The following is a 12,633-nucleotide window of genomic DNA, read 5'->3' on the forward strand; positions in this document are numbered from 1 at the left end:
CAGCTTATGCAAACACACACACACACACATATATATAGCTATATCTATCTATCTACCTATCTATTTATCTATCTATCGATAAATAAATAGGTAGATATAGGTATATTTTCCTTTTTAGCAAATAGCAGCAGCTAAATGGTTAACTTGTTCAATATTATACACTAGAATGTGTTAGATTCTTGTATTCACTTCCCATAAGCCTTTCTCATGAGAGAGGCCTAAATTCTGATAAAAGAAGCTACTCATCCCCTAAAGGGGGTAATGTATTACTACAATTGTAGGTGGGGATTGAGTGTTAATAAAATCAGTGTATAGCATGCCAGCTACAGGTATGTGTATGTAGCCAAGCTGTGTTGCAGCAGGTATTGGTTTTCATTCCCGGAAGTCTAGTTTATGTTTTCGATTTTCCTCTCAACTTTCTCTAGCACTGGTGCGAGTGTTTACGGGAGGGTTTTGCTACCTGTTGCACCTGCCTAGAAATTAGGGAAGCCTTTTATTCTTGTCTTGGCTGTAAACCTATGCTGATTATTCTCAGTCTTCATCTGATGGTTGTTGGAATCAGAGCTGGATCTTGGTCTCCTGTTTTTACCTGCTCATTTCAAGCTAAATACTGTGGTTACTGGTGATAGTTGTAGTCTTAGTTGTTTATGCCTGTCTCTGGTAGGGAGAGTAAGTGCCGAGGAACGTGGGTCGGGTGCGTTATTTTCAGGAAGGGACATCCGCTATAGGCAGCTACAGTCTTTTATTCTGAGTCATAATGGGAAAGTTATTCACTCAATCTGTTATTCCACATGTTACCTGTGGTGGTTTATGTTCTTTGTTTCACTGTGTAAACATAGCCCGGGTACTGTTCAGGGGACCGGTTTTGGTAAATCCTGGTCAGATGTGACAAGCTGTTTATGCGTGTGTATGAACAGAGCTGTATATGTGTGTTTGCATGTAGCACAGCTGTATGTGTATATGTAGCAGAGATGTTTATGCTGCAGAGCTATGTGTGCATGTTATAGAGCTGTGCATGTACAATGTGTGTGCAGTAGTGCAGCGTATGTGTATAATGGTAACTTATGTGCTACACCATTGTTTGAATGGACACAGTAGGTTTAATAGCAGCTGATTGTTAACTATTAACCCCTTTTTCTATACTAGAACACCAAATTTAATGATGGTAGACCTTCCACTTTGTTAGACTTTCAGAGACATTTAAATTAACCCTGTACACCTCCGATGTCAGAAGACGTCTGGCAGGGTATTCTTATTGTATATAACTGGCCGCTCTGTTGTCGGGGGCCTCTCCGGCATGTCATATACTGCAGTACTGGCTCTAGCCAGCAGATGGCGCCATTGTAAAATGGCAGAAAGAGAAAGCCCCTAGGAAACTCTGAATCCAAAATTGAATTGCAAAGGGTTAATATTAAATATTTTTTCCTGCTGTCTCAATCTGGGGTGCATCTTATAGTCTGAAAAATATAGTAACTCCATCCACTTTATCAGAAGAGCTGCACTCATGCATGGCAACTTCTCCAATGAATAGGATGAGCAGAATCTACTTGTTTTTCACACTGGCAAAGTCCCAGCTGCTAGATCACCAGTATTGTGACTGATTATGTTTATCTTGTTGACTGTGTCACATTTGAATACCCCTTTAGCTTGTCCAGGATAAATTGAATTCAGTGCTCAAGAAATGAATAATGTTTTTATTTCTTACTACAGGATGGATGCATTCTGGATACCCAATAATGTGTCATGTGGAATCAGCACCTGATTTAGTAAATGTTGAAAAGATAAAGAAAGGTATGTGGGGATTTATGCATGAACTTGGTCACAACCAGCAGAGAGAAGTTTGGGAATTCCCTTCTCACACCACAGAAGCCACCTGTAATCTGTGGTCAGTATACGCGAATGAAACAGTGCTGGGAATCTCAAGGGATAAAGCTCATTCTTCTCTCAGACCACAAGAAAGAGAAAGCAGAATCAAGGAGTATTTGAAGAATGGAGCCAAACTGGCAGAATGGAATGTATGGACAGCGCTTGAGACTTATCTTCAGGTACTTTTATAAAAATGACTTGTTTTTATAATTATAGTAAAAATAATTGGAGCAGCATATAGTATATCACATACGATACCAAGACTCTATTATACATGTGTTGCATTCATTGCAAACAAACAGTTGTAGACATGTACCAAATTAGACAGTAAACTGTAGCTTTTAAATTTGTTGGTGTGTAAGGCCCCCCTCACACAGGTGCTCTTTTCCACGACCAACATTGCGCTTTTAGCGCTGCGCTATTCGTGGTATAACGCTCCCATTGTTTTCAATGGAGCCTCTAAGACAGCCACTCGGTCTTGGCGCTTTTGAACACCACGATTTTCGAACGCGTCTGTTCTATTTTTGACATTTAGCACACCTTGTCCATGATGAGGTATGCTAAACTCCTCTGTCATCCGCGTCCGAAAGTGAAGCCGTGGCAAAGCATCGCTATTGAAATCGTAGCACTTTGCCGAATGCCTGTGTGAGAGAGGCCTGAGACAATATTATAACAAAATATCTTACCAGATTTTACCCTAAAGTAACCTATTTTTGTTAGCCAACTGGTATAGATTACAATACTTAAAAAATTTAAAGTTTTGTTCTATTTTCATAAAGAATAGCGGTCTATATGTGTGTACAGTTTTAGTTAAATACTATGTAGTAATTCTAATAACATACTCTATACTCTTCTGGTTTTTCAGCTACAGGAGGCCTTTGGATGGGACCCATTTAAACAAGTTTTCTCCGAGTACCAAAAAATGACAAATGTCAGCAAGGACAACGATGTTAAGATGAATCTTTGGGCATTGACATTCTCTAAAGCAGTCAATAAAAATCTGGCCCCATTCTTCAAGATTTGGGGATGGCCTATTGATGATGCAACCACCAACACACTGTCCACATTGCCCCTGTGGGATAAGAATCCTATGATAGCTCATGTAATTTCAAAATAATCCTAACAACTCAGAACATGTGAAAATGAATTGAACACTGCCACTTATTTTCATATTCATTCTGGAACCCAACTAGCATGTGATGTCCTGTTCAGCTGTTATATTATACACAATGCTTCCTATCAATGTGGATTATTCCCACCACTGTAGAGATATGCATCCCATTTCATGCTGTAATTTATTGTAATTTGGCTTTCATCAGTATGGGTCCCCTTAGAGATCACCACTGTAGAAACTACTGTATTAAATGGTACATTAAATTGTGCCATTAAAAAAGACAGACAACTCGCCCTGCAAAACACAAGTCCTCCCATAACTAGGCCAATGGGAAACAAGTTATGGTTCTTGGAAGGTGGTTAAAAATAAAGAAGACTGGCTGTCAGGAAGCAATTACAAGAGACAGTTCTGTCAGAAATGGGGTATTTTTTAAGTTAATATTTATGGAAAACTATTTTTTTTCTATAATTTTGGCAGTTTTTTTCCTTGTAATATACAAATAAAAATTAACCCCTTAACACCATAGGATGTAAGTTTATGTCATGAACGCATGTTACTTGGCACAACAGGACGTAAACTTACATCCTGTATTTAAAATGTTGCCACAGTGGCAATTGCGACAACACTGTCGTGATGGCTAACATAGTTAGCACTAGAGATGAGCGAGTATACTCGCTAAGGCACATTACTCGAGCGAGTAGTGCCTTAGCCGAGTATCTCCCCGCTCGTCTCTAAAGATTCGGGGGCCGGCGCGGGTGACAGGTGAGTTGCGGCGGGGAGCGAGGGGGGGAGAGAGGGAGAGAGAGATCTCCCCTCCGTTCCTCCCCGCTCTCCCCCGCCGCTCCCCGACCCCCGCTGGCCCCCGAATCTTTAGAGACGAGCGGGGAGATACTTGGCGAAGGCACTACTCGCTCGAGTAATGTGCCTTAGCGAGTATACTCGCTCATCTCTAGTTAGCACCCCATCACTATTTGCCACTGGGGGACCGTTCATAGCGGTCCTGCCCCAGCGATTATTGTGATTGGTCAGTCAGCACTAACTGACCATTTAGACGGCAGCATCCCAAGTTAGCCCTGTTTACTGTGCAAGCTCTCTCTGCAACCACTGCAGTGAATTATTGGTGGTTGCAGAGAAAGATCTGAGCGAACATTGTGTGAAAAAAAGAAAAATTACAGCAATCCTCGTTAGTGTAGTGTAGGTGTGGTGTTAGTGTAAATAGTGTAGTGTAATCAGTATATTAATGTAGTTAGTAAAGTGTGATCAGTGTGTCGGTGTAGTGTTAGTGTAGTGTGAGCTTTTGGTATATTAGTGTAGTTAGTAAAGTGTGATCAGTGTGTCAGTGTAGTGTTAGTGTTTCAGTATATTAGTGAAGTTAATAAAGTGTGATCGGTGTGTCAGTGTAGTGTTTGTGTAGTGTGAGCTGTCAGGATATTAATGTGGTTAGTAAAGTGTGATCAGTGTGTCAGTGTAGTATTAGTGTGGTGTGAGCTGTCAGTATATTAGTGTAGTTAGTAAAGTGTGATCATTGTGTCAGTGTAGTGTTAGTGTAGTGTGAGCTGTTAGTATATTAGTGTAGTTAGTAAAGTGTGATCATTGTGTCAGTGTAGTGTTAGTGTAGTGTGAGCTGTTAGTATATTAGTGTCGTTAGTAAAGTGTGATAATTGTGTCAGTGTAGTGTTAGTGCAGTGTGAGCTGTTAGTATATTAGTGTAGTTAGTAAAGTGTGATCATTGTGTCAGTGTAGTGTTAGTGTAGTGTGAGCTGTTAGTATATTAGTGTAGTTAGTAAAGTGTGATCATTGTGTCAGTGTAGTGTTAGTGTAGTGTGAGCTGTTAGTATATTAGTGTAGTTAGTAAAGTGTAATCAGTGTAGTGTTAGTGTAGTGTGAGCTATCAGTATATTAGTGTAGTTAGTAAAGTGTGATCAGTGTAGTGTTAGTTAAGTCGGTGTATTTAGTGTAGTGTCTGTTCCTGTCAGTGTAAAAACAAAGAACACAGAAACAAAAAAGAATTCCCTTCTCCATATCCTGTAGTTACCCAAGTTACCCATCCCGTGGTTAGTCAGTGTAGTGTCAGCATATCCGTCAGTGTAGAAAAAAGACATTTCCTGCTGTGTTCCCATTTGGCAGTCACTCATCCTGTCGTCAGTCAGTCAGTGTAGTGTGTGGTTAGTCAGTGTAGTGTCAGTGTATCCGTCAGTGAAAAAAAAAAAAACAACAAAAAGCAAAAGTTCCTGCTGTGTTCCCATCCCTGTCCTGTAGTCACCCATCCAATCATCAGTGAGTGTAATGTCAGAATATTTGACAGTGTAAAAAAAAGACATGAAAACCCAAACTTCCTGCTCCTGACCCCGTCCCATTGTCACCTCATCCCAGTTATTACCCAGTGTCCTGTGGTCATCCACACAATAAAAAATTTTTCTTGTGCTTTTTAAAAAAATGTATACATGTATAGTATGGCCCGCAAGAGATTTACTGCATAAGAGGCTTATGCAGTTATTGCGTCTGAGTCAAACTAAGGTAGTGAGGATGACCTGAATTTTCTAGCATTATCCTCCTTCTTATCAACGAGTCTGAACCCCTGTATCCTGACAAGGCATCCAAGGACTGCCATTTCAGAGGACCCTGATTCATCTGATACTCAGTAGATAACCCCAGAAATTTCAGAGCTCAGATCCCTTACTTTACTGGGAACTCATGGATACTATTTAATGCAACAGGGCTGCAAGAGGGGGACCTTTTAAGTTTGTTTTTCTTTTAAGATGATTTTATTGCCCATGTTGCTACCCAAACTAAGTTATATGCCCAGAATTTCATCTGAGAAAACTCCAACTCTAGTTTTACAAGAATCCACATGTTGACCTTCATGGATGCATCAGAAATTGCAAAATTCTATTAAAGAAGCCCAGAATTAGGACCTACTGGATCATGGATTTTTTTATACCACACCCCAATGTTTTGCATGACTATGTCAAGGATGCGTTTTGAAGTGATCATAAAATTCCTACATTATAATGATAATATGCAGTGCCCACCCAGTGAAGACCTCGATTAAGATTGCTTATATAAAATCAGGTTGGTAATAGAGCATTTTAATGCAATGTTTGCCCAAGCATACACCCCTGAGAAAAACATTTCTGTAGATGAGTCTCTGGTACATTTCAAAGGGAGGCTTTGATTACACCAGTACCTGCCAAGCAGAGGCTTAGCTAAAGGCTCATGGGCCCGAATGCAAAGATGGGCATGGGAGTCCCCCACAAGTTTCCTTTGCATCGATGCAAGACTAGCCGCCAGGGACATTGCTAGAATCTCATAAGATTAGGCAGAAACTAAGCATAGGTGACCCCAATGCAAAAACTGTAACATGGGCCTCCAACCATCCATGTGCCATTTATAACACTTGTGTTTTCTTATATGATAGAGAGGCCTTTGGACCACCTAAGACTCTGGGGCCTGGTAGTGACTGCTACCTTTGCACCCTCTATAGCTACGCTCCTGCTGCCCAGTAAGAGGGCAAAGTATGACATGAAAATGTACATGTATATGATTTACCTTATACATAAAGCCACATGCTGGTCCTCTCCTTCTGAGCCTGCCATGTGCCCAAACGATAGTATGCATCCACATGTGGGGCATTAATAAAAACTGTAGATACAGAATAATACATTTTGAGTTGTGTTTCTCTGTTATCGCCTGCTGGTTTATAAAAAAAAAATTTTAAATTGAAAATCTAATTTCTGATGCACTTTTGTTTAATTCCCATGAAATATCTAAGATTAATAAACTTCCTTAATTGAATACTTTGAGGGTGCAGTTTTTAAAATGGCGTGTGTGTGTGTATATATATACAGGCTCTTAAAATCCATGGCAGAACTGGTTTGCTAATTAAGACAACTTTTGAAATTTGCTAGTAAATGGGAAAAATTATTGCTAAACCTGCTGTATATACTTTATGGAGTCCTAAAAAAATAACAGTTAGAAAATGATTGCGATATAAAGTAGGCTTATGGTAAATGTTTATTATTAACTATTTTTTGGTGTTTGAAAAACTCAAAGTTTGAAAATTGTGAATTTTTCTGAATTCTCAGTAATTTAGATTTGTTTATTAACCCCTTAACGACCGGGCCATAGTCTTTTTACGTCCTGCCCAAGTGGGCTTTATTCTCTGAGGACGTAAAAACATGCGGGGGCTATGGATGTCACAGCTCCATGCTGTCGGTGCCCGCAGGTAGCCGACAGCATGGAGCTGTCATCCCGGGCTGCGGGGACCCCCCCCCCCCGGCATTGCGATCGGCGCTATCCAATGGATAGCGCCGATCTCAATAAAGTAAATAAAAGTGCTTAAAAAGTTAAAGTTTCAGCTGCCCTGATGGATCGGATCCATCAGGGCAGCTGAAAATACTCACCCGCCTTCTCCGTGCTGCCCGCTGAAGATCTGGTCCTCCCGGACCTGCCGCCGCTCTTCTGCGCATGCGCGCCAGACGATGACGTCACGCGCATGCGCAGAAGCCCGGGAGCCCCCGGAAAATTCAAAATCTCCTGGCTCCCGGCTCCTGACAGTAGCCGGGAACCAGGAGGTGTTACCGGGGACCGCGGTGAGCGGTCCCCGGTCCCATGATCGCCGCTATCCAATGGATAGCGGCGATCACGAAAAAGTTCTAAAAAGTTTTTTAAAAGTGCTAGTTTCACCTCCCCTCATGGATCAGATCCATGAGGGGAGGTGAAAATACTCACCTCAGGTCTGCCGATGTCCCCGGTGTTCCAGGACCCGAAGTCCCCCTCTGCGCATGCACAGAGGGGCTCAAGCCCCGGGAAATTTAAAATCCCTCTGCTCCTGGCTGCCATGTGTAGCCAGGAGCAGAGGGATGTCACTGGGGACATGATTGGATGACAGTGATCATGTAAAGTAAAAAAAAAAGTGTGAAAAAGTAAAACAAAAAAACGTTTAAAAAAGTTTTAATAAAATCCCTCAAATACTTGGGAATACAACTGCCGAAGACCCCGCAAACTTGCACGACCTAAACTTTAAGCCCTTCTTAACAAACCTAGAGAGAGACCTGGGGAAATGGAGTCCCCTCTTCCTATCCTGGGCGGGAAGGGTAAACGCGGTCAAAATGGATGCCCTACCAAGGTTCCTTTATATAAGCCAAGCATTCCCCATAAAACTGCACAAAGCCTATTTTAAGCTTATCCGCTCCCTGATCACAAAATTCATTTGGCGAGGCCGCAGTCCCAGACTTAAATACAGAACCCTGACTAGAGACAAACTCAGGGGAGGCCTGGGCCTCCCAGACTTTTCACTGTATTATAAAGCTAACATAGCGAATTGCGTGCTAAACCTGCTCAGGAAGGTCCAAGCTCTGGGTCGAACTGGAATATGACCTAGATGCCAGGCAGACCCAGGGAATATTCTGGATCCCACAGACCTTAACCAGGCGCCTTCCAGTAGCGTCCCCACTGCTGAACCAGCTAACAAGAGCCTGGTCGGGCTTCGCAAGAGATACAGAGCTGATCTCAGTTCCAGGCCCCCTTACACCCCTACTAGCTAACCCCCAATTTGAGGCCTTCCTACACCGAAAAACCCTAGCGACCACGTCAATAAACCCCGCGCCACGACTAAGAGACGTAATGACAGGAGATAAACTGAAACCATTGACGGAATTATTTGAAGGACGCATCGTTCCCCCAGGGACGTGGCTAGAATACTTCCAGCTGAGGAGCGCGATAGACACCCTGAGTCCCGAGCCCCGGGGGGGCAGGAGACCCCACCGACTTTGAGAAATTGTGCACGTCCACGGCCCCCATCAGCCACCCAATTTCAGTGCTTTACAAGATGATGCTGGACCGGGAGATGGGGGACGGTCCCCCAGACTTTGTCCACGCATGGGAAGAGGAACTAGGAAGACGCTTGCAGCCGACTGATTGGGTCAAAGCCTTTGCTCTGACACACAAGGGGTCGGTATACTCCAGACTCCAAGAACTAAATTTTAAAATAATCTCTCGCTGGTACAGAACCCCAGCCAGGCTGCACAAAATGCTCCCACAACTCAACCCAGCGTGCTGGAGATGCCCAAACTCTACCGGAAGCATGTCTCACATTTGGTGGAACTGCCCGCCGATAGCCTCCTTGTGGAGAGATGTAGTTAGTCTATACAACAAATTGAGTGGCGAAGACATGCAACCCACTCTTGAGCTGGGGGTATTGTCTATATTCCCGGGCTCCATATCCAGGGTAAAGAAAGGCCTCTTGCGCTTTTTTGTACAGGCGGTCAGACAGATTATACCGAGGTTCAGGCGGTCTGATGCCGCTCCCTCCAGGACACATTAGGTCGAAGCCATTAATGAACTAGCTAGATATGAGGAGTTGAGAGCAAGCAAAGTAATGAAAATTGAAGCTTACTTCGTGCTCTGGCGCCCCTGGCTGGAGTTTAGATCCACCACTGAGGCCACAGAGTGGGCAACCCGAGGCTTGCTGTCTCCCCGAACGCCCAGAGGGTCCGCCCCTTCTCTCACTTGATTCCTAGTCCGGGGAGTCACCTGGCCGAAACTCGAGAGAGAGGGTCTGATACACCACGTGAAGAAGCAGGGAAGCCTGCACACTGAGACCCCCCAACGCCAACAGACCCAAACAACAAGATAGCCAAACAAGAAAGGTAGGGTGACCTGTCCTATCCCCCCCCCCCCGCACCCCTCTCCCCCTTACTCTTCTCCTCTCTCTTTCTTTCTAACTGTTGTCCCCCCTCCCCTGAAGTTCATTTTGTAGTTGTACCAGAACATAAGCTCGAGTCTAGAAAATTATTGTTATCTTAAAACTGAGGACAAATTGATTTACCTCACCAATCGGGTGAAGGAGGGGCGAACTAAGCAAAAGTTCCTATGTCAAAATGCACTGAAATTGATGTGTAATTATTGCATATGCCCTGTTATACTAGAATATTATCTGTCCTAATAAAAACTTATTGAACCAAAAAAGTTTTAATAAGTTTAAAAAAAGTTTAAAAAGCGTACGTTTCATCTCTCCTCACGGATCATATCCGTGAGGGAGGATGAAAGTACGTACATAAGGCCCCCAGATTTATCCGCGGACCTTACCCCAGCTTCTGCGCACACGCCCGTCGCCAAAATGGCGGACTCATGCGCAAAAGCTGTGGATTGCCAGGATAATTGAAATTCTCCCTGCTCCTGGCTACTAAACTGAGCCAAGAGCCTGGATATTTTACGGAGAGCCGCGGTGAGCGGTTCCTGGTCATGTGTTCACCGTTATACAATGGATAATGGCGATCACGTAAAAGTTTTTTAAAAAATTGAAGTTTCATCTCCCCTCAACGATGCGATTGGTGAGAGGAGATGAAACTTTTTACCAGAGGCCTCCGTATTTGCACCCCGACGCGATCCTCATCCGTGAACTTACCCGGATTCTGCACATGCGACCGCCGGCAAAACACCGGACACATGTGCAGGAGTCGGGGAGCCCAGGAAACTTAAAATCTCCTGGAGATCATCATGGAGCAGTGACGGGTGTCCTCATTGAGCGGTCCCCGGTCACGTGATAAAAAGGTAGCGATCTAACATAGGTCGATCTCACATGACTGGATAGAATTACGGATTCCGCATCCGTTTGATCCGCGCTAATACGCAGATCAATCGCATTGGATTACACAATTCCGCTCACATTAGCGGGTTGGAATTGTGTAATCCACTCGCAGAAAAGAGAACGCAGCAGGTTCTATTTTACTGCGGATATCCGCAACATAGAGCCCATTGTGCCCCATGGTCGCGGATATACCCGCAGCCCATACGCTACTACATTGTATACGGGCTGCGGGTACCCATGTCATCGCTAAGTGACGGTGCAGGAAATACAAACAAAAAAAAGGTGTACTGCGCATGACCGCCCGTGTAAGTACGCAGTTATGCGCAGTACATTACGCGGCCGTACATAGGGTTACAGCCGGGCTCAAAGCTGGGATTCGCTGCGGGCCTCCGCAAGCAGATTCAGCCTACGGCTGCATGAGCCCAGCGTTATTCAGACCACTACCTGTAATAAGTATTTTACAAGAAGCCCCAGGAACGCTTGCCTTCATGCAGTTCCAGGAGCAGCTTGTTGAGCGCCTTCTATGTGAGACCGCCGCACCTCATCAAGCTTACGGAGAGTCACAGAACGCCACTTTTTACACCCCATACCCGCCACTGAGGTCAAGAAATGACCCCCAAAAAGCATGAGAGGAGGGGGGAAACCGGTTTTATTGCCCCATGGGCCCATTCCAACCAGCCTCCATACTTACCCCTGTCTTCGGAAATACCACACAGTTCACATTATTACTTTTATCTAAGATTTGCGAAGGCCAAAAAGGGCGCAGAGTGTGTGTGTATGTGGGGGGGGGGGGGGAGGGAATTTTTAGGGAGTCAATTTTTATTCCGTACAAATAAGCAATGGGGTCTGGAATTTATTCAGTTGTGCCCTGAAATCCAACGGGTGTTCCCTCCTTTATAGACCTTGCCATGGGTCCTATAAGTAAATTAGGGTCACAATGGGTATGTTTCTGAACTCTGGACAAATGGGGGTATACATTTGGGGGTGAATGTCTTCATTCCTATGTACCCTGTACAAAAAAACAGTTTTTAAATTTAAAAAAGTGCCAAAAAAATGAAAATCGTAACTTTTTCCTTCTGCTTTGCTTAGATTCATTCAAATACTGTGGGGTCAAAATATGCAGTACCCCCTAGATGAATTTGTTAAGGGGTCTAGTTCTCGAAATGGGGTCATTTTAGGGGGTTCTTTATAGTTTTGGCCGCTCAATGGCTCTATAAGTGGGCACTGGGGCCTGGAATTTAGTCAGTTGTACCCTGAAATCCAACGGGTATTCCTTTCATTGTAGGCCTAGCCATGTGTCCTGTAAGTCTATTAGGGCCACAATGGGTATGTTTCTGAGCACGGGACAAACAGGGGTATCTATTTTGGGGTGAAAATCTTCATTTATATGTGTGCTGTACAAAAAAAAACCTGTTTTTAAATTGACGCAATAGCCTAAAAAAATGAAAATCGTAATTTTTTCTTACTGCTTCTCTTAGAGCTATTCAAAAATTGTAGGGTTAAAATACACAGTACACCCCTAGATAAATTCGTTAAGGGGTCTAGTTTTCAAAATGGGGTAATTTGTGGGGGTTCTCTATGGTTTTGGGTGCTCAAGAACTCTACAAGTGGGCAATGGGGCCTAAAAGGACTTCAAGCAAAATCTATGTTCTGAAAGCCATCGATTACTCCTTTCATTTTGGGCCCCGTTGTGCATGCGGACATAATATTAGGGCCACAGTGGGTATGTTTCTGAAAACAGTACAAACAGGGGTATCCATTGTGGGGTGCAAGTCTTCCTTCATATGTGTGCTGTACAAAAAAAAATGGTTTTAAAATGACAGAATTGCCAAAAAAACGAAAATCCTAATTTTTTCCTTTTGCTTTGCTTGAATTTATTCAAAAACTGTGAGGTCAAAATACACAGTACACCCCTAGATAAATTCGTTAAGGAGTCTAGTTTTCAAAATGGGGTCATTTGTGGGGGTTCTATATGGTTTGGGGTGCTCAAGAACTCTACAAGTGGGCAATGGGGCCTAGAAGGAATTCAAGCAAAATCTATGTTCTGAAAGCCACCGACTAC

General features: G+C 43.6%; 1 protein-coding gene across 1 annotated transcript in view; it reads left to right on the plus strand.

Moving 5' to 3' along the window:
- Positions 1–12,633, plus strand: part of LOC136612123 (TRPM8 channel-associated factor homolog) — a 96,621-nt gene that overhangs the window by 35,929 nt on the left and 48,059 nt on the right. Inside the window, exons 7-8 of the mRNA XM_066592244.1 lie at positions 1,711–2,045; positions 2,732–3,335. Of these exons, the coding sequence (XP_066448341.1) occupies positions 1,711–2,045; positions 2,732–2,983 (587 nt within the window). The 3' untranslated portion in view covers positions 2,984–3,335. The remainder of the gene's footprint in view (positions 1–1,710; positions 2,046–2,731; positions 3,336–12,633) is intronic.

Source organism: Eleutherodactylus coqui, chromosome 2 (genome assembly GCF_035609145.1).
Source record: "Eleutherodactylus coqui strain aEleCoq1 chromosome 2, aEleCoq1.hap1, whole genome shotgun sequence".
Lineage (NCBI taxonomy): Eukaryota > Metazoa > Chordata > Amphibia > Anura > Eleutherodactylidae > Eleutherodactylus > Eleutherodactylus coqui.